Raw genomic sequence first — 19,849 nt, 5'->3', positions numbered from 1 at the left:
ATTTTGTTTGGTTTAGTCTATTTTTATAGAGTACTTGAGGAGAAATCCATAAATTTGAGTAGTTTAGTCAACTAGCTAAGCAAATGTAGTGACCTTTTTCAAGCCAGAGCTTCTATTTATTTCTAATGCAGAAGTTCTCTTGTAGATTTACCTATATGACAGAGGCAAGGTTCCTAATTCTGTCTATTAGCAGATGTGGATTTTGCTTGAGCAAGGTTAAGTGACTGATAATGATCTATGTCATGACTCAAGCACAAGCATGGAAGAAAGTTTGTGCTGGCTTCCCTGAAAGAATGCCTTTGCTGGTTTTTATAGGCTTCATCCAAAACCCAATAAGAGAACTCTTCAGCACCGTTAGTGAGGCAGAAGCATTTCCAAGAAAAAGGAAAATTTGAAAATCTGCATTTTCAGCAGTGACTAGTATTGGCTATTCCTCAGTTTCAAAGTTCACAAGCAGAGAAATCAAAGCAAAATTTGGAAGGAAATCCAAATGAAACGGGGCCCCAGTTTCAGGTTGTTGGTACTTTCAGCTTTTCAGACTCCTCTTCTGAAGTGTATCCAGTCAGGCAACTGAATCGCTAGTCATTTTAGAACTCTCAGGCTCATTCTTTTCTTTTTCCTCATCTTTTTCTCTTTTCCTCTTCTCTTTTCTATTAAGGTCAAATCCTGCTTCTCCTGATGCCAATAATAAAACTCCCATTGATTTCAACATGAGCAGGAAATATGCAGTTTGCTATTTACCACAACCACCACAATGAATCTCTGGGAAGAATTCATTTATATTCATTCCAACGATGCCATGAAAAATGGGGTTTTGCTATTTTATCACATCCAAACTGTTGCTCTAACTCTAACATCCTAGCTGTTGCTAACAAGTCAGTGATGATTTGTAAACCAACAATTTATGGTAACCACATTCCATCCCCATTATGATGTGTGGTTTGGAAATGGAAAAGTAATCAAGACCTCCTGTTAAGAGACTTTATTTCAGTTGAATTTTTCTGTAAATAAAATAATTTTGAAAGGATCATTGCTATATGTTTCTAACTCTAAATTGTTCATTTGATCTAGGCCTCATCTATGTTCCATATTCCTGCCAGGCTCTGTCAGGAGTGTGAGATCCCCAACAGTGGCATGAACTTACTGGCAAAACTGTTTCCATCAATGTAAGTGTTTTCACTCAACTGGATAGTTTCACTAGACTGCAACAGCAGTTCCATTTCTTGGAGACAGCTATGTCCATTCCTTGGAATACTTCATCATACTTTATCAGTACACTATAAGGGTACTCTGACATAAATAATGGCCTCCTACTACAGTTACAGTAACAGATTAAAAATTATAGTCAGACCCATGGTATGTAGTAATGCCCTTGGGAACTAAGAGCCTGCGTAGTTTGTGCAACACTTTGTCTTGGTTATAAGGATTGTGGGCAGTCACTATGACACTAAGGAAGACTTTCCAGCACTTTGAAGGGAGACCACCTAGAATTACTGGTAAATAGACTCAAACAACAGAATTCTGTTCCAGTACTAGGTTCTGGTACCAACTAGGTTTAAAACCTTCTTTTGATCTCTTTGACACTAATACCCGGTCTTTTCAACCCTATGTAAGAAGCCTAGCTGCCTGGGTTTGAGGTTAGAGACACTTCGGCAACCTGCTGAAGGAGATCTCAAATTAGGCAGTCAAGAGAGTGCCCTAGTTAATCAGCACTAATGATGATGTGATATGAAGATAGAGACCACACTAAATAGGAGATGAAGCCCTCTTCCTACCCCTTCCACTCCAGCAAAAACCGCTGATTATTTTACATATCCCAGGACTGAGCACAATCCAGTGAGGGTAGGATATCAGCTCAAAGGGTTTGTATGAATGCTCTGATTTTCTGTTGAACAAAAGACTGACTACTAAAAATCACCCTCAAACTGAATTATTTTGAGACCTAAGAGTATGAATAGGTTTTGAACATGTATGAATCCTCATGAGGTGTTCATTAACCTGGCTATACTGTAATAATGTTATGAAAAATTAACTAATATTTTGTTGTTAAGTAACTTTCTAAGTAGTGATCTCCATAACATTAACGTGAAATACATATATTTTAAAGGACAATTTACCTCATTTGGTACAACAGACTGAAAAATAAGACACAAATCCTGGCAAGAGAGGTCTTTCAGCATGGGGGACTACAACCACAGGTCCATGATAAAATGTATTCATGGGCTTAACTCCAGTTTAATGTGTTCTTTCCCACTCCTGACCCTCTGCTGCAAGCTTGATGCCTTCTCACTAGTGCCAGCACAGCTGTTCCTGAGCCTGTGTTGTGAACTAGACCTCTGAAATCTGGTTGAAAAAAGTCAGTATGTTTCAGGGAGACAATAATGTTGAAGTAGTTTCCTGATCTGTCATAGTCATGCTGCCAGGTGTGGTGGACAGCAAGGAGCAGTGGAAAGTGGGACGAGGTTGTAGATGGGAGTGTCTGAAGCCAGTAGTACTGTTGCCAAAGGCAAAACTATAACCTAAACTAGCTTTAGAAAAGAGCCTAAATATTTCACTAAGGAGATAACCACGATATGGTCGTACAAGCTGCTAGATAAGGGTTGTGGTGGACCTTGAAAGGCTGAGTTCTACCACACCACACCCTGCAGCCAGCCAGCCACGCAAGTGTGCTGTTAGGGGCCACTGCCGCTCAGGCAGTTTCATCCCCCGTGAGCAGCCTTTGATGGCATCTAGCCCCACCAGTTCTAGAAGCAGATAAAAATCTCAAAACTGGTCTACATGATTTTATCCCTACCACTCATTCTTTCCAAACAGTCCTTTAGGGCGTGGAACAGATTTCTGTATCTCTTCTTTATTTTCACAGATGTTTACTACCCCTGTCTATATGGCTTTGGCCTAATATACCACGCTGTTCTTTCATTAGAAAGTTAACGAAAGGAAGAAGATTGTCAACACCTGTCCATCAGTAGGAGCCTGTCAGGTAACGGGGCCAAAGCCGAGCCAGCCGGCAGGTTTACCGTACTGCTAATGCTGCGCTACCACCTTGTGGACAGAAGGCAAATAGCACAGCGCTGCCGGGCACGCAGGTGCAGGGTCCGCGGGAAATCAACAGCCCAGCTGGGGAAGGTGGCCGCGGGCAGCCTAGCGGACAGGGCAGCGTCGTCTCAGTCCTCCAGGCTGAGCCAGCTCAGGATCTGGGCAGCCAACAGAAGCCAAATGGATTGTGGGAAAATCTGCTGGAGCTCTGGAGTGTGATAGCAGGTGAAGGGTACCCCTTAAAAGGGATATGACAGGCTGATTCTCCTCTAGGATACAGAGAGAAATAAGCAGGAATAAATCATCTTCCTATTATACTAGAGACACCAATGCCTTTATACAGGCAACTCCTAACTGTAGTCCTCAGAGCGACTTGCAGCTTCCTTGACTGTCTTCTTCCTGCTAGCTCAACTGGCAAGCCCTTTGACAGTATATTACCTTGGAGTCCCAACTCCTCCATGTTCTTCTCTCCACATCCTGGGATTACAGCAGCTCTCTTGCATTTCAGTGCTTTGATTCAGGAGGAATAGAAATCAGAACACCACTTAAAAGATCAGTTACTGAACTTGTTATTCTTAAGGATATTTATCGGTAGCCTCTTCATCCCATCAGGATGAAGTGCCCTATGACACTAAACAGATTCCAAGAGAAGAAGGTGTATTCAAAACCTTATCTTCCTTTTCCCTAAAACCAAAGGAATCCTTCTGCAGGTCTGAAACTCTGCACGATCAGGACGCTGTCTTGTGTGCCTCCTCACACGTGAACTACATAAGGATTTGAAACAAGTGTTACTCAGGTATCTCAATTACAAGGCAATGATGATTGGCACAGTCTGATTTGGGTCTTACATGGCTGAAGGCAAAAGCTTTCGGGGGACTGATCCTCCTGTTAGTCAATAGGCTAGACATCCAGATTTATGCTGATGCCAAATTCTCTCTGTGGTCTCATGTGACACAAAATCAAACTGAGGCTTTTCACATCCATAAAACATGTCCAAAACCCCTAGTTTATTTCATAATACAGAAAAGCCTTCCTCAATTGCTCTTTTATTATAGTAGTTCTCTTATTGTGGTAAATTAGGTGTCCACTGGAGCAAGCACGTGAACCTGGGCCTCTAACATGACTACAGATTGGCTTAATGATAAGCAGCAGAATTTTCTCTGCTTTCCTTCTGTCTCACCTCCCCCACCCTCTACATTTTCTTAAGACAGTTTGGTCACTTTTTCCAGGATCTCCTCTTCCAAGCTCAAGAATGGTCCATCCTGGCATGCAGGAAGCCAAGGAAAGATGGCAGGAGGCCTGCCTGGATGAAACAAGGAGCTCTAGACAAATCTCAAACATAAAAAAGAAACATGAGAGAAACATGGAATTAGTTTCAGATCTCCTGTAAAGGAAGACACTTTCTATCATAGATGAGGTTAGGAAAACCAAAGCCCGACTGGAGCTGAATCTGGTAAGGGATATAAAGGGCAAGAGGGAGGGCTTGTACAAGTATATCTGCAGCAAAAATGGGGGAAATGTAGGCATGCTGCTGAATGGGGTCATGTCAACTGAAAAGGAACTTGGCAGAAAAGGTCTGTTGGCCTGGGGGTACTGGTGGACAACAAGATGACTATAAGCCAGGAGTCTGCACTTGAGGCTAAGATGGCCAACAGCATCCTGGGCTGCATTAGGAAGACCATTGCAGCAGATGGAGGAAGGCAATCCTTTCTTTCTGCACAGCACTGGTGAAACCACATCTGGAGTGCTGTAACCAGCACAAGCCATGAGCATACTGGGGCAAGTCTAATGAAGAGCCATGAAGATTATTTAGGGACTGGAGCACGTGACACACAGAGAGATGCTGAGAAAGCTGGGACTGTTCAGCCTGGAAAAGAGAAGGCTCAGCGGGATCTTGTCAAAGTGTGTATGAATACCTGATGGGGACAGCAAAGAAGGTAGAGACAGACTCTTCTCAGCAGTATCCCATGAAAGGCCAAGAGGCAATGGGCACAAATTCATATACAGGAAATTCCATCTAAACATGAAAAGCTTTTTTTACTGTGAGTGGTCAAATGCTAGAACAGGCTGCCCAGAGAGCTTGTGGAGTCTCTGTCCTTGGAGATATTCAAAGCCTGACTGGACACAATACTGAGCAACCTGGTCTAGTTGTCCCTGCTCTGAGTAGGATGTTGGACCAGACAATCTCCAGAAGTTCCTTCCAACCTCTACGATTCTGTTCAGTAACATGTTCATTATTCCAGACGCAGTTCTGATGGGAGCAATGCTCCTGTGTACAACTTCTCATTCTCTTTTTGGCAGAGAGAGGAAAAACATTTCTATCTTTAGATTCTGTTTTCAGGATAAGATTCATCCCACAGGTATTGTGGGATATGAGCGAGTCCTCGTGCTCTTTTCAGCACTTTCTGTGCCCCACTTCTCCTGTTGCCCAAAAAAGCTTATTGAAGCATTGCAGCTCCCTTCTGCCCCCAGCTTCTGTTTTACAGGGGATGGCAAAGACCAAAGTTTTTGTTTGGTTGGTTGCTTTTTTGGTGTGGCAAAAGCACAGGATAAGCTTAGGATATGAGGGACAGTAAGTGCACTGCAGGTGCTCTTCCACTCCAGCTCTGTGGAAGAGTGGTCTTTTAATTCAGGATTAGATCCCTCACCCCTTGCTCTGCCTCAAGCGCAGCAAAAAAGCTACACAAGACTACCATGAATCTAGGATTCTCTCCTATTTATGCTCACCTGCTGTCCTTTTGCTCCACTTTTCCACTGATCCATACTGTGAAACAGCAGAGCTGCCACAGAGAAATGGATTGTGTACCAAAGACCTGAATCTTAAAGATGTGTTAACTTAATCTACCAAGATCTTGCTAGTGAAAAATTTTCATGTCATGCTGAAAATAACAACTTCTTTACTGAGGATGGAAGTCTGGTAATGTGACAAATGCTGAATCTGTTTCTCTGGAGAGAAATTGCTAGCAGAAGACTCTGTGATAGCATTGTAGGAGGAATTCAGAGCAAAACAGTTTTTGCCGGGTTTTGTTGGTGCCCTCAGCTATGGGAGTACATTCTTCCTCACTTCTATGAGTTGGATTGCTTATATAAAAAATTACTTCCCCTTGCTCCATGTTTCCTAAATTATGTAATTTATCTTACCCTGCCTTACACACAAATATAAACAGGATTCCGTCATCTCAAAACTGATATATTAAAAAGCGCAAAACCTGAAATTCCTTTTGTCAATTCTCAGGCAACACAGTGGGCCATGTAGCATAGCCTAAGACAGCTTTTCTGAAACTGGTGGTGTAACACCATTTTAATTTCAGCTTATCAGATTTAAGCCATCAGTGGGAATCATACTGGACCCAACAGTCCTCTGTAACAACTTTGGCTTCTTAAGCACCTAAAGGCTTAGTAAACTGCTGGAATGTGAAGAATGATTTGCAGAAATTAATCAGGAAAGTCTTTGTACGGCACATCTTTGCTATTCAAGGAGTAGTGTGACATGTTCTCTACTTTTCTGCGTAGATATCACTGCTTCTTTGCTTTGTGTTTTCAGTCTGGTTCCTAGACAAAGAGAGATGTCAAGGCAATAGGAAAGTAAATTTTCTCCACCCAGATCTGAGTTTTTTATCTATCTTTGACTCCATTTAACCAAGTAAGATAACAATGCAGAAACTAATGATGTATCACAAAATGCTGAGAAAATATGCTTGAATGGTTTGCCCACAACCAAAGAGGCAATATCATAAAGCCATTACCACATTAGTGATGCTGTGGCTTTATTACCAAATTGTGTATGTACTTGATAACACTATTGGATGATACATTTGTAATAGAAAGCCCATTGTGGTAACCTTTGACTTGTTTCTTGCCCGGGGATAAAGATTTGTAATTGGAAGAAAGTTACAACAAGCAACAGTGACTAGCAAGTTTCATTTACGAAACTCCTTCCTCCTCAGGCTCCCTGCAGCTAACACAATATTTCATAAAGGGGGCTAAAATTCAGATTTGGTTACAAAGCCTGCCTTTGTAGGACACTAGAGACACAAGGATTGAGTGAAATCATTTTGTTTACTCAGATTTAAACCAAGAAATATGAACTAATGCAAGAGTCAGAACCAAATTGAAATGTCTGAAGTACAAGACTTAAACACTACAAAATTCATATCATCATCCAACACACATTCCATTTCTAACCCATCAGTTTTGGGATTCATTCAGGAAATACTTAAAAACAGGCCTTTTTTTTTTTTTATGGGTTCTATTGAGAATGTTTCTAACACTCTTGTAAAAAACATAATTATGATCATCTGTGTCATCTTGTGAGATGTTCTTGAAAGACAGCATTTGTTAATTAACAAATTAATAGATATTTTCCTTCTATGAGTTTGTTTTAATTGTCTATTTATATCAGAGTATTTAAAATGTACCAGTCTACCACTTCAAGGAATCTTTCTATAATACTGATAGTTGGGGTTTTTTTCTCTGCCAGTAAACATAAGAGGAAAGTACCAAATGCAGCACAGTGATATAACTGTAAATGAATCCTTTATTCTGACTTCTACATTTTAGCTATTAGCCTGCTCAAGAGAAATTTTGCTGTTGATTCAGAGCCTGTAAGTGGGATCAGTCAAACTGGCTTCATTAAAGTCAACAGCACATCCTGCTTAATATTGCATGCCATGCTCAAACACCACAACTTCAGCGACAGCTGAAATAGGCCACATAATTGTAAATGGTATCCAAAATCATTACAAAGCTGCCAGGTCAGATACTGAAATTCCAGACTGGAGGATTTTTCTACTTACTGTACCTGTACATAGCAGGTGTTAAGTGTTATGTTTTAAATTTAGTAGTTCATATTTGAATCTATCATGAGTAATTTTGTGAAAGGCATACCTTGAAAACTAACACTAATGGTTGTGGATGAGACTAGAGATTCGGTTTGGATACACCAAGTGGTAGCTGTCATCTCTTCTACCAGAATGTAACCATTTTGCCAGGTCTTAATTGCCTTCAACAATAGGCCGGGTTTAAGTTTAAGAGGGTTCATTTGTTGCTCAAGTTCCGCTCAAACTCTGGGAAAATAATATTAATCTTTCTCATGTTCAGTGAGTTAATTTTCCCCATTTCCAAACACAAGTCAAAGGGATCAATAAAAAATATTTTAAATAAAAGGAAAAAAAGACTACTTTTGACAAAACAGTTAAGCAGGGTAAGAGACAACACCTAGCATACAACTACAGCAATAACAATTTTACAGTCTTCTGCTGGAGGAGCAGTGCTTGGCCAGTTGCTTGCTTTTGTCTCCTAAGGTTGCCTTCACTCAAAATTTGGGACTCTTGTGTCTTGCAGGGCAGCAAGGCCTCATCATCTTCAGCTTTTCCACACACAATGTAAAAAACTCTTTCCTGAAACTCCTTTTCTACTTTCTAACAGCTGTACCCTATGCTGAAAGTAAATGCCCAAGATAAGGTTAACACTCCCCAGGCACAGTTAAAAAAAACTTAACTGACCTTAACTCCTTCCTACACTCTTGCAGGCACAAACTTTCCTCCTTTATGCTAAAAACCCTTCCTTTCCAACAGAAATGTTTCTCTAATATAATGAAACAGCATACGCAAAATAAACATGCTTTAGACCTATCTACCAGTCCTTTCCATTCCTTGTCCCTTTGCTCTGCCAGTTGTCAGCCAGACTCCTTTTCTAGTCTGACTTTCTTTCCCTGAGGAATTCTTGTGGTGGGAGAGAGTGCCAGAGATTTGCTTTCACTTTGGGCCTCAGCCACCAGCGTTACCCAAAGTTAATGTATATTTAATACGATACAGCCAGTAACCCTTTCTGCCAACCTCTGATCATGTGCCAGCTGAAGAGTGCTGCGAAGTAACGTCCTCTAACTAAATCTCAAAGCCCAAGTATAAACTCCTGATTAGTGGTGGGTGAGATTACTAGGGATGTATGCATATACCCCTCTGTTTCTTTGCCAGCTGGAATTTCTCCATGCTGTAGGATATCTACGGAAGCAGGCTCCAGAAAACCTTCTGGTTTTGCAGTACATGTGCAAGGCAAAGCTACCAAAGGGTTTTTCCTGGTAACTTCATTTCCTGCCTCAAGCCGTCATGTAACACTTCTGTGCCTGGTTAATTGATGGTCATGATGTAATGGGTAAGTTATGGCATTTCAGCGATGGGTGTAAGGCAATCTTCATGTGTGTAGTTGAAAAGGAACAATTTCATGGTTTAGGTTTCTTCAGGAATACACTATCATTTCCACAGAAGTTTGCTTTTTTTTTTGTTTGCTTCTTCCTTCATGGACCACCAGAGACAAAGATGACTGAGTGTAAAGCAGTTTCCATTCTTGGAAGATCTTTCTCCCACCCCCCTGTATTTCTTTAACTGGTTAAGTAAGGTTTAGGTTCACCAGGTAGTATAAAGGTCAAAATGTTAAGGGAACCAAAGAGAAGTGATTGAGAAGGTCTTTCTGAGGATGACAGCTCTGCCTTGTAATACAATACTATTTCTCCTGGGAGTGGGTGGGAGGCCTGCCTAAATTTCCTCTTCCTGTCCTGCCAAATTCCCCAAATTGCATAACTGTGTATTCTCCTTACACAGTGGTACCCTTGGCATCCCTAGTGAATCTGCAGGGAAGTAGTGAAGCAGCTGGAGGCTTGAAGGTTAACCAAAATTGGTAGAGGACAGACTTGGTTAGCCAAAAAACAAAACAAACCCAAACCCACAAACTGAATTTACTAACTCTCCCATGTATAACAGAACACAATACACATTTAATAATATACACTATTTTGCTCTAAATGCACTCCATCTAGGAAAAATAAGTTTATCGGGATAAGCGAAGGACCCTTGGGGAGTTCATCAGTTCAGTTTCAAGTCACAAGATGTGTTTTACTTGGCTTTGGAGCCTTCTTGTGCAAGATTAATGTGAAACTGCTGAAATGCAAACTGACAAAAAGACATATTTTTACCAATTGGTGCTTTTTCCTCTGTGCCATTATTTTCATTGGGAGGCCTCATCACTGCCTTCCCCATCACCCCTGCCTTAGACTGACAGGAGTATGAGGTACTTCTTGGCTTCTGTGAGGAAATGAAAGAATGACTGTTTGAAGAGCAGCATGACCAGTGTACCTCATAAGGATGTAATCCTGAAGGCTTTTGCTTTGTCACTAGACTGAATCAGAAGGGAAGAATTTGGACCTCCTTAGCAGGGAGTGTCAAACGTGGTTATCCTGGGGTAGGTTTTGCCTGAGTAAGGAGGGAAAGATTTGCCTCCTTTGGAAAAATATTTATGTTTCTTAAAAGTTCAAGTAGCCAAATTCATTACTTTTGAAGCTTTGCTAAGCTTCACTGGAGCCTACTGTAGCCATGTAAGCTGGCTGATTGTCATTAAGACAATAAAAAAGCAAGCACACCCGCAGAGATTTTGATAAACCTGCTCTTACTGTCTGCATACAGCACCTTAAATAGGCTCAGGGCTGTCGCTGGGATTGCTCAAGAGATTGGGTACTACTCAACGTGTGTAAGGGTGGGAGAATCTGGCTCCAAATGGTTTCTTTTTCTCTCCTTGCTACAGGAACTGGAAAAGACAAGGGTGTGTGGGCGGGCCTGGAGTCCCTCCAAGGAAAGTGTGAGGCCTTGGGCAAAACAAATCCATCAGGTCTCTCATTTCTTCCAAGTATAGGTCTGTTCTGAGCAATAGCCAAACTCAAGTCTAAACTCCACATTCAACTGTTTCACGGGGAATACGTGAAAAAGGCCCTATGGCCTACAGAGTCCATCTATAGAAAATATTTTGATAGCTCATCTGCTCTGGCATTATCTTCCACTTAAAAAGAAAGAAAAAGAAAACACACAAAACTGAAGCACATGGTTCAATTTTCACTGTAAAACAACTGATTGATGAAAATAATACTTCTGAAAACAATCTGTTGTGAGCTATCAAGGATCTTTGCCTGTGCACCAATTGGCAGGAAGCAGACAGATAAATTATTACAATATGTAACAAAACAAACTGGTCTGAAGAGAAATGGTATTTGTGTGGGGGGTGTGTGTGTATGAGCAGGATAAGTAGAATTAAATCCATAAAAGTATGCTAAGAGATCATCCTCCATCGCAGCAGAAATATACTGGAAGGAAAGAAAGTTGCTTCAGCTCTGTCCCTGTCTGAATCTCTAGGAGAACAGGGTTTATGATATGCAAGTGTTCTCCTGAAGAAGAACAGATGAATCCTGGACTTAAATGAAAAATAAAAAAAGAACTTGGGATGTTCCTGCTCTTGAGAGGTAGGGGTCTTATAGCCATTTTTGTCAAGATGCTTCCAAATTTTTCAGGCATCACCACATCTTAATAAAATGGAGAAGTTGCAGTAACTCCCCAGATCTTGAATACTCTATTACCGTCCGTGGGGAAATTTTCTGAAGTGCTTATAGACATGAAGATTTAAGAGGCAAAATCCCATTAACTTTCTGTAAGACAGTTTCTTTATAGCCCGGCATGTGAACAAACTACAGTGAGATAAGCTCTGTATGAAGTAACAGCATGTGAATTGTTGTGTTGTGACTTTCCGTGTTCATGCTCCTATCTCACAGTGACCTTACAGCTGAAGCAGAGATGGTGACTCCTTTTCCATCAAGAGCCAAACCACATCACATTTGCCTCAGAGCTCAGACCATGTACCCTGGCAGCTGGTGGATAGCAGTGGACAAGCCTGCTGTCTGCCACGTGATAAATATACTTCTGAAAAGATAAGTAGAGCTTCTAAATTGTGCAGGATAAATCTTCCTTGATATTTGTGGGTCACTGTCACCCAGCCTGAGCCATCAGATCCACACTGACCCGTTCATGCCATACCTGTAACCCGCATCAATCTTGTCTGTTTCCACTGATGCTAAGAGGAGAGGGAATCTTTCCAGGCATGAGCCCCATCTTCTTTTCCTGAACTAGGCCCTACTTGTGGATAGTAGAGGAGGGAAGTGGACACACAAAGCATGAAAGTCTGGAAAAGGCAATTCTGGGAAATGTGACCTGCAGGGTGTAGTTAAATTTCAGACACTTATCAGAGAGGGACTGGAGACGGAGTCAAGATGAGTTGGAGCATGTATCTGATATTGTTCCCATAGTAAGGCTTATATGGGTGCTAGTAGTTGATCTTAGGTTTTACAATAGATGTTCCATAGATGTGGCCTTTTGGTTATTACTGCAATCATCATGACTTCAACAAGAAAAAAAGATTTTTAAAGGTCTCCAGAAGTATCCAAATCCCATTAAAATTCAGTGACACGCTTTCTTAAAGGCTTCTTTGAAAATCCTTCCTTACACCTCTACTTCCTCCCCAGAATCCAAATGTCCTTTTCAGATTAAGCATCCTTATATGTGACAGAGCCAGAGTATCATGGACTTATTATTTTCTGCTGTTTTTAGCCAAGGGACAAATATTCTGCAATCTAAACATGACAGGAAATTTTTTTGCCATATTTGAAGGCTGCTGAATGTGGTGAGTGGCTAAAAAATAAATAGTGAGCAGAAGTAAAGGGTTCCTCTTACAAACTCTTGCATTTGCACATTGTAAGGGAACCATTCATAGCCTGTGAGCACAATAGCTGATAGTAATTGCTAGCAGAAATTAGCTAGCTGCAGGGACTGCTAACTGTAGGCAGCTAGCCAACCTAAAAGATTGTGATCATGTCATTTAAGTAAGCAGCAAGTAAAAGAGTGTGTGGCTGAAGAATTACTGTGCTACTTTGTGACAGATAACTTGAAAAGGTGACAGGTGAATAAAAAAAAAGAAAAAAGCCTGTAAGAGTCCAATAGTAACAGATAAATACACTCCAAACAGCTGTAGCTCATTTCACCTACCAAAATTGGAGTAATTTGGTCTTGTTTGTCATTGAAACATACTCAATAGGAACTCATTAATGTGGCTAAGTCAGCAGCCTAAATTACAGTAAAAAGATTAGCTTAACAGAGCTGTTTTGTGGGTTACAGATTTTCACATGCAACTACAAATTCATCACTAAACCTTGAAGTGCTGGAACCATCTACAAGTATCTCTATGCCAGGTAAGATGTACTGCTGTAGTTTTAAGAGAGGTTTTCAAGGACCAGGCAAAGGTTTTTCAGTTCCTCTTTCATTTGACAGAGTGTCCTCTTGACTTTCTGAGGTGTGTTCATAACCTCTACGCTGCTGGTAAAAGGGTCATAGTGCAGAGAAAAAGGTTTCTTGATCTTCATCGCATAGTTTCTGTGGGGGAAGAAGACAGAGCTGCTGGTTCAGAAGCCATTTCCCTAAGGGTAACACCTGCAGGACCTAACTCCTCAGTACGTAGGCATGGACTTACTGGGGAGCAGAGGCTGCTGTGACACCTCCTCACTGTTACTCCTTAACACTGCCTGGAGCAGTATATCCTCCCCATGGCTGAACTACTTGCAGCCCAAAAGATCTGCAGTGCCTGCTTTTCAGCGTGGCTGGCTCAGACCCGTCTGTGCTCTCACAGCTCTACGTTAACACAATTCAGAGTTATTACAACCACAAGCTGAGGAATGCAGGAACACAGCCCGTCTGCCGCCTTCACTTCCAAGTAATTACCTGGAGTAGCTCTTTCTGCGTAAAATTCTAAAAATCTGATGCTACTAGGCATCCTGGGCTATTTTGCTGTCTCTATTAAAAGAAAAATCACAATTGCTTGCCATTTTTGGCAATGTTTCCATTAAGAAAATGCTGGTAGGAACCCCCTGTACTGATGTTGCCTTATGTTTTCTGTTCTGACAGATTCTTGTGCCTTCAGTTATTTTGAGCCGCTTTGGCTGCACCACTATCTTGACAAAATGTATGAAAAACCTTCAAGTCTGAGAGTGGTGTATTCCTTGTCCTTGTAAGTTCTGTTCAGGTTTGCCTGAGTCAAATGCTCTTGAAAGTCCTCTCTCTTCTGCCAGTATGTTCTCAACCACATTTTTATACACATTAATAGTTTAATGTGAACCTCCAGGTTTAAGATGAGGCACCTAATTTGCCATGCTATAACCCCAGCAGACAGTGCTGCTGGGGAAGAGATGGAGGGGAGTAGGGAAGAAATCTGGACCAGGTTCTCTTCCTGTAATAAATTCCTCATTTCAGCTCCTACATGCTCCTCAGTAGCTTCACAACCAGCCTCCTGCATCCAGCCAGAATAAGTCATGTTGTTCTAACTGTTGATGAATGCCAGAATTTAAACCCTACTCTAGTTAAAAAAAATACATATATATTTACTGTATAACATAACACAGTCAAAGAAATACATTTAGAAACACCTCAAGCTAATTTGAGGTAATGTTATTTAGGTTGCAGTCAGCTACTTTGTAGAAATTAGATTGCCTGTGAATGCTGATTCTGCATTCTTGTGCAGATATAATCAGAGGAGAAAGGCAATCTTGTTTTTAAGCCCCCTGCTGATCCATGTTAATTCCTGAGTCTGCTATAAAATTTCCATGTGACCTTGGGTAAATCAGTTCTTCATGACATCCTATTTGTATGGACTAGCACATAGGCACCCCAACTGTGGGACTGCGCTCTACTCTTACTCAGTTACAGTTACAGAATTTACTTCAGAAGTTCCTAAAAAGAGGCATTGCTAAGATGAAGCATGAGACAGGGCATAATAATACATAGTTATGATTTTCTATGAAGCTTTTCAGAGATAAACAATCTCATGTTTAACTTTGTTGTAAAAAAAGCCACTGTGCAGAGGAAGTTGTGCTGTGAGATAGCCTGGTGTGGTTACTGCAGTAGTGGTAGATGTATTTGAGATTAGGATATAAGCCAGTGTGCCCCCCTCAATGAAAATATCCACAAACACTTTACTTACTGAAGCTTGGCCTTGGCATCTTCGAAATTTTCTGCTACGAAATAGACAGGCTGGAAGGCTTGATCCTGATAGGGGTGAACTGCAGTCACTTCTGGATCAAAAGGCTTGTACTCTGGCTTGTTTGATAAAGCGTACTTTGTAATGAGAACAACAAAGGTTAGAGCAGGTGAACGAACATAGCAAGAATTAGTGCCTAAGGGGCTGTGAAATGCTCTTTGTGGAACACTTAAAGGTAATATCAAGTCCTATTCTTTCACAGGTGAAAGATGCTTTCATAATTAGCAGTTAATAAAAAAAATAATATTTTTTAAAAGAAGAAAAAAGAAGAAAGAAAGATGTATGTCCTGTATTACAGTGATGTGCAATTGGGTACCATAGTTACATTCTCAGACAGGGAGGGGAAAGTCTATGCCACCCCCTAAAATCTGAATATGTAGAAGGATAAAACAACATCCCCCTGCTTTTTTCAGCTAGTATGATAGAAGATTCACAGTCCTGTGCAACACTGTTTCAAAGTCTCCAGCCCATGTCACAAATCTTACATTTCCTGCTGCATTGAAGGACAGGATGCTCCTGGTATTTTCTGCACAGCTTTCATGCCAGTTAAGAAACCTGAAAGCTTCCCTGAAACCCAAGATGTAAGTGTGCGCTATAGTCTGTGTGCACGTGTTTGTGTTTTGGGCCTGCAGAGGTTACGCTGTATGTTCTTCTACATTGTCCCTTCAGGCAGACAGGAGGATTATGGACGACACTTATGTCCACACTGCAGTCCGTAGGCACATCTACTTTGCTTACGCATACTGGAGACCACCTTTCAGCCAGCCAGCAGCAGAGCTGGTGACAATGCAATTGCGTAGGTATGGGTGTTGGTTGTTTAGTACCTGCAGAGGGCCCTGGGAAGGCAGCACAGCTCAAGCTAAAAGTGAGTTCCTGTACCATCTGTCTGCCCCTGAAACCCAAGTGAGATCGTTCCAAGCTAGCTCAGCTCCAGTAATGCTAGAACAGCACTGTGGATGTGCCTAAAAGCTGGTTTGGCCTCCACTTGGCCAGGTTGGTGAGTGCCATGGCCACTTTGGTCAAGTGTCCTGGGTACAAACAAAAAGGAAAAGGCAGCTCATTCCAGTCAATGTCAAGACCTTTCTTTCCACCTTCAGCCTGGGCAGTGGGCCCCATCCACCTAGGGACAGTCTTTTAGTAAGCACCTCTTCATGGAGATCTGCCTGTTTGTCTTTCTCTCTTCTTGCCCCAGCCTTCAGAAGGCTCCCTTCGCTATTTTTTCATCCAAATGCCAACTCCTACGATACTTGTATATAACTAGTAAGAGTGGGTGACACTGCACAAGACTTTCAGCAAAATCTGCTATCCAGAAAAATTCAGATAGTAGCCTTAACCATGTTTTTAGGTATTTCACTGAACTGAGCCTGAACTCTCCATCACTGGAGGCCTGCCTTAACCAGTAGGCCAATTTGCTGCGGAACTTGTGCAGAAATTAACACAGGACTTAAGAAAAAAAAAAAAACAACCAAAAAAACCCAAACTAGAATATAAAATGGTAAAAGGTGATGTTCTTTCTGTTCTTCATTTTCAGTGTGTAATTGAAGAATAAACCTTGGCGAGCACTCATACAATCCAAGATGGATGGTATACACAAACATGAGGCTGCTCTTATAATCTTAGAAGCTCTGGGGACTAATGGGAAAAGATTTCAGAAACTCAAGACCTGACAGGGGTCCTGCTATGCTGTCAGTGTTGAAGCAGAATTGAAATCCCACTGATTTCAGTGGAAGTTCAGCTCAAAACCGGATGGCCTTAAAGGCCTCTACAAGTTAAGTACTTGTGCTGCAAGAAAAGCATATGTAGCACAGAGTGCTGCCAGGAGTGTGGTATGAACCATAAGATTTTACAGTATGTAGGACAGAGTCCAGCTGAGTGTTAACAGGAGAAGCATTTTGGATAATGTAGAACAGCTGACAGAATATAGCGAAATAAACAGTGCAATACTGAGAGCTGTTGGGGAGGAATTCTTACAGTTCAGAGGAGGCAAGGCTGGCCAGCAGTCAGACCCATTACAACTGTTCAGTTTAGACTTGGGTATGGTTATGCTGTCCTTCCTGATACCTAGCTGCTGTCACTAAAGGATTTGTTGGATAACATGGATTTGAGCGCAAGTCTCATGCCAAGGGTGTCTAGCTCTAATTTCCATCCTCTGCCTTTCTCCAAAGCCATGACCTGAGTTTGGGCAGGATCAGCTCATCCACAGAAAATAACTGCCTGAATCTGAGTTCAAACTGGTCAGAGTGGGTGCTGTGGAGAAGAGGAAAACATTTTGAAGATTTCATAGTCAGGATTGGTTCCCTGGGTTACAATCACACACCCACAGAGAGTCAGTGCAGGCTGCAGTTCAGGAATGTTCCCAGGCTCCTTACTGATGCTAAGTTCTCACATAACACTAGCTGGACATACTGCTGCTCACTCTCTCCAGCTGGTTAACGTTATCTTCTCATAGCCAACCACCTAGCCTTAGTAACTCATGCCTCTATTGCCGCCTCAGTGACCAAATCATCCTGTTACTACTGGTTCAGAAGCCTTCAGTGATGAGGAAACCTCTCCTTTGTGCAGGTCGCTGCAGCATGTCTCCTCCATCACATGAGCTGCTGTGAGTCTGCCTGTACCGAATATACCCATCAGCTAAATTATAGTCAAGTTTGGGGCCTCCATGCAGAAGCTCACAACTGGGCCCATACTGAGAAGACTGGCAGATAATTATCAGGATGGACAACAGCTTTCTCCCAAGCAGTAGCAAAACTTACCTAGAGCTTTCTTAAAAGCCAGTCTAAGACTGCAAAATGAGCTTTACAAGAAACTGAAGGCTATCATGAGCCTCACTATTTTCCACTCTGTCTTCCTCTTAACAAAACTGCCTAGATATTGCTGTATTTCTAAAAAAAAACATTCTATGAAATAGACACTGCACTACACATATTTCCTCTCCTGAGCTGCAAAAGAAACAGTTGGTATACATTTTCAAGTTGCTAGCAGGTGCTTAGACATAGGATCTCAGCACTTTACTCACATTGCCACTGTCTATACTGAAGTTAGAATTGGATGCTTATGCATATGAGAATGATTACACAGAAACATTTCTGTATTTCAGTTTTGTTCCAAATAAAAATCTGTGACATAAAAGCCATAAAAGGAAACTTCAAAACTTCAGGCCATGGATATAAATAATTTGCGTACAAGAAGTTTCAGGTGCTCCAGGTGAAGTGCACAGAGCCCACTAAGTCCAAAAAGTTACATGCTGCTGAACTTGCAGGGTTGGCACAGGGATTGTACAGGGCACACAGCAGCATTACTGCTGAACTACTTGCCCATCTTCAAACTGTCTTAGGCATTACATGCAAGATGGACACAGTTTTGGAAGGGGGCTAATCCTTCATTACTTATTGAATATCAATGCTATCGCAACTGTAATTTCAGTAATGTGAAGGATGAAGATCTAGGTGGACCCAGCCATATCAAAAGTTTCTCCAGCAGCATTACCCAACCACTGATGATAATAAAATGACAAAAAAATGACAAGAATCTGCCATTTATCAACTCAAGGACAGTTACTACTTCTATTGTCAACTTTAGAGGTAGGAAATTTGAGATGCAGTTATATATTTTGTATATACTGTTGCTTTATACAGCACAGCTTTGTGAACAAGCAGTTCTTGCCTACTACTTTAATCAAAAGCAGAAGAGCTTGTTGGTGTCTGGTGAGGAAAAGGGTAGAAGGAGAGGAGGGAGAGCACAAATCTGGTACACTCAACCCCAGCCACCAAAACTGAGCACTTCTTATGCAAATTTTAACTTCATCTGTGTCAAAATTAAACAGAAAAAGGAGGTAACATCATGTAGATAGATTCTGTGGTGCATATTACTAGGAAAGCTACACAAGCATCAGAGACATTACTTCTGCCCTTTAGTACCCTGTTTAACATGTAAATGCACTTGATCTAAGAATATAAAGTATTCAGGCAGGCAAAGCAGAATAAATGTTGCCTTGAACTGTGCTTTAATATTGGACCTTTTTGGTTTTACCAAGAAAATAAAACCAATCCAAGGTTTCCTGTCTAAGTTTTGAACTTATCGTAGAACAGACACGTAAACCAAACGCATTGGGCTTGAGCCTGATTTGTAGAAGAGCTCATTTATCTGCTGTTTCAAACCTGTGCATTTCACTGTTCTACAGACGAGTGCCGTGATGCTGCTAGCACACTTCTGCTCATGTTCATGGGCAGTCAGGCTCAAGATCAGGCTGCTATGTAGGAACGGAAAGCACATTTATTTCTCTAGGGGGCTAATGAGCATGCAGATCTCAGCTTATCAGGAAAGAAAGCTCTGCAAATGCTTGAAAAGAGCGTTTTCTGTTTTCCTTTGGCTCTTACTAATTCCAAAAAATCACCAAGTATCTGCACAACCTGAAGCAATTGAGTTCTACTGATACCAATTTAGGGCTTTTGCACATAGAAACTGATCATCTGCTTCCGTGCTCGGCAGAACTGAGGAGAAATTAGTATCTCCCCATCAGCTTTGTCCAAAGGAGGGGAAACCCATAAGCTTTCTGTAAAGGTGTACAGTCACTCTTTTCACAGTTAATCTGTCCAGGCAGAGCAGTATCAAACCCATGTACACAGAATTCCATCTACATAAAACCTGAGATGGGATTAATTTTGAAATGTATTTAGGAATAATAAATACTAAAGCACTTTCTTCTAAATAACTGTCCATGTTATTTACAGCTTCTTTGCACTTTATTTGGTCCAATCAGTCAGTGCATTTCAGATTCATATATGCATGTATGTCAATGGCATGGATGAAGTAGCAGCGTTCATAACAGGCATAATATTGCCCTCTAGTGAGTAATTCAGAAAGGTACAGAGTTTTATGTTAATTCAGAAAGGTACAGAGTTTTATGTTAATTCAG

General features: G+C 41.4%; 1 protein-coding gene and 1 long non-coding RNA gene across 6 annotated transcripts in view; one reads left to right on the top strand and one right to left on the bottom strand.

Moving 5' to 3' along the window:
- LOC114011612 (uncharacterized) overlaps window positions 1-19,632 on the top strand; it is a 58,544-nt gene extending 38,912 nt beyond the window's left edge. Inside the window, exons 3-5 of the long non-coding RNA XR_003553591.2 lie at window positions 1,072-13,096; window positions 13,806-13,908; window positions 15,348-19,632. This is a non-coding gene — a long non-coding RNA (uncharacterized LOC114011612). The remainder of the gene's footprint in view (window positions 1-1,071; window positions 13,097-13,805; window positions 13,909-15,347) is intronic.
- Window positions 1-19,849, bottom strand: part of LOC101912036 (tyrosine 3-monooxygenase-like) — a 48,804-nt gene that overhangs the window by 3,738 nt on the left and 25,217 nt on the right. For 2 of the 5 annotated variants that reach the window (XR_003553587.2, XM_055808326.1), the window contains exon 11: window positions 14,878-15,011. The exons of 2 other annotated variants lie outside the window; for them this stretch is intronic. Coding sequence is in view for 2 of the 3 variants with exons in the window: in XM_055808326.1 (XP_055664301.1) it covers window positions 14,878-15,011 (134 nt within the window). In the remaining variant the exon portion in view is untranslated. Of the gene's footprint in view, window positions 1-12,876; window positions 13,278-14,877; window positions 15,012-19,849 lie in introns of those variants that run through there. One more of the 5 variants, XM_005235606.3, reaches the window with a different exon arrangement.

Source organism: Falco peregrinus, chromosome 6 (assembly GCF_023634155.1).
Source record: "Falco peregrinus isolate bFalPer1 chromosome 6, bFalPer1.pri, whole genome shotgun sequence".
Classification (NCBI taxonomy): Eukaryota; Metazoa; Chordata; class Aves; order Falconiformes; family Falconidae; genus Falco; species Falco peregrinus.
Note: the sequence above shows the minus strand (reverse complement) of the source record. Positions and strands in the feature narration are given on the sequence as shown.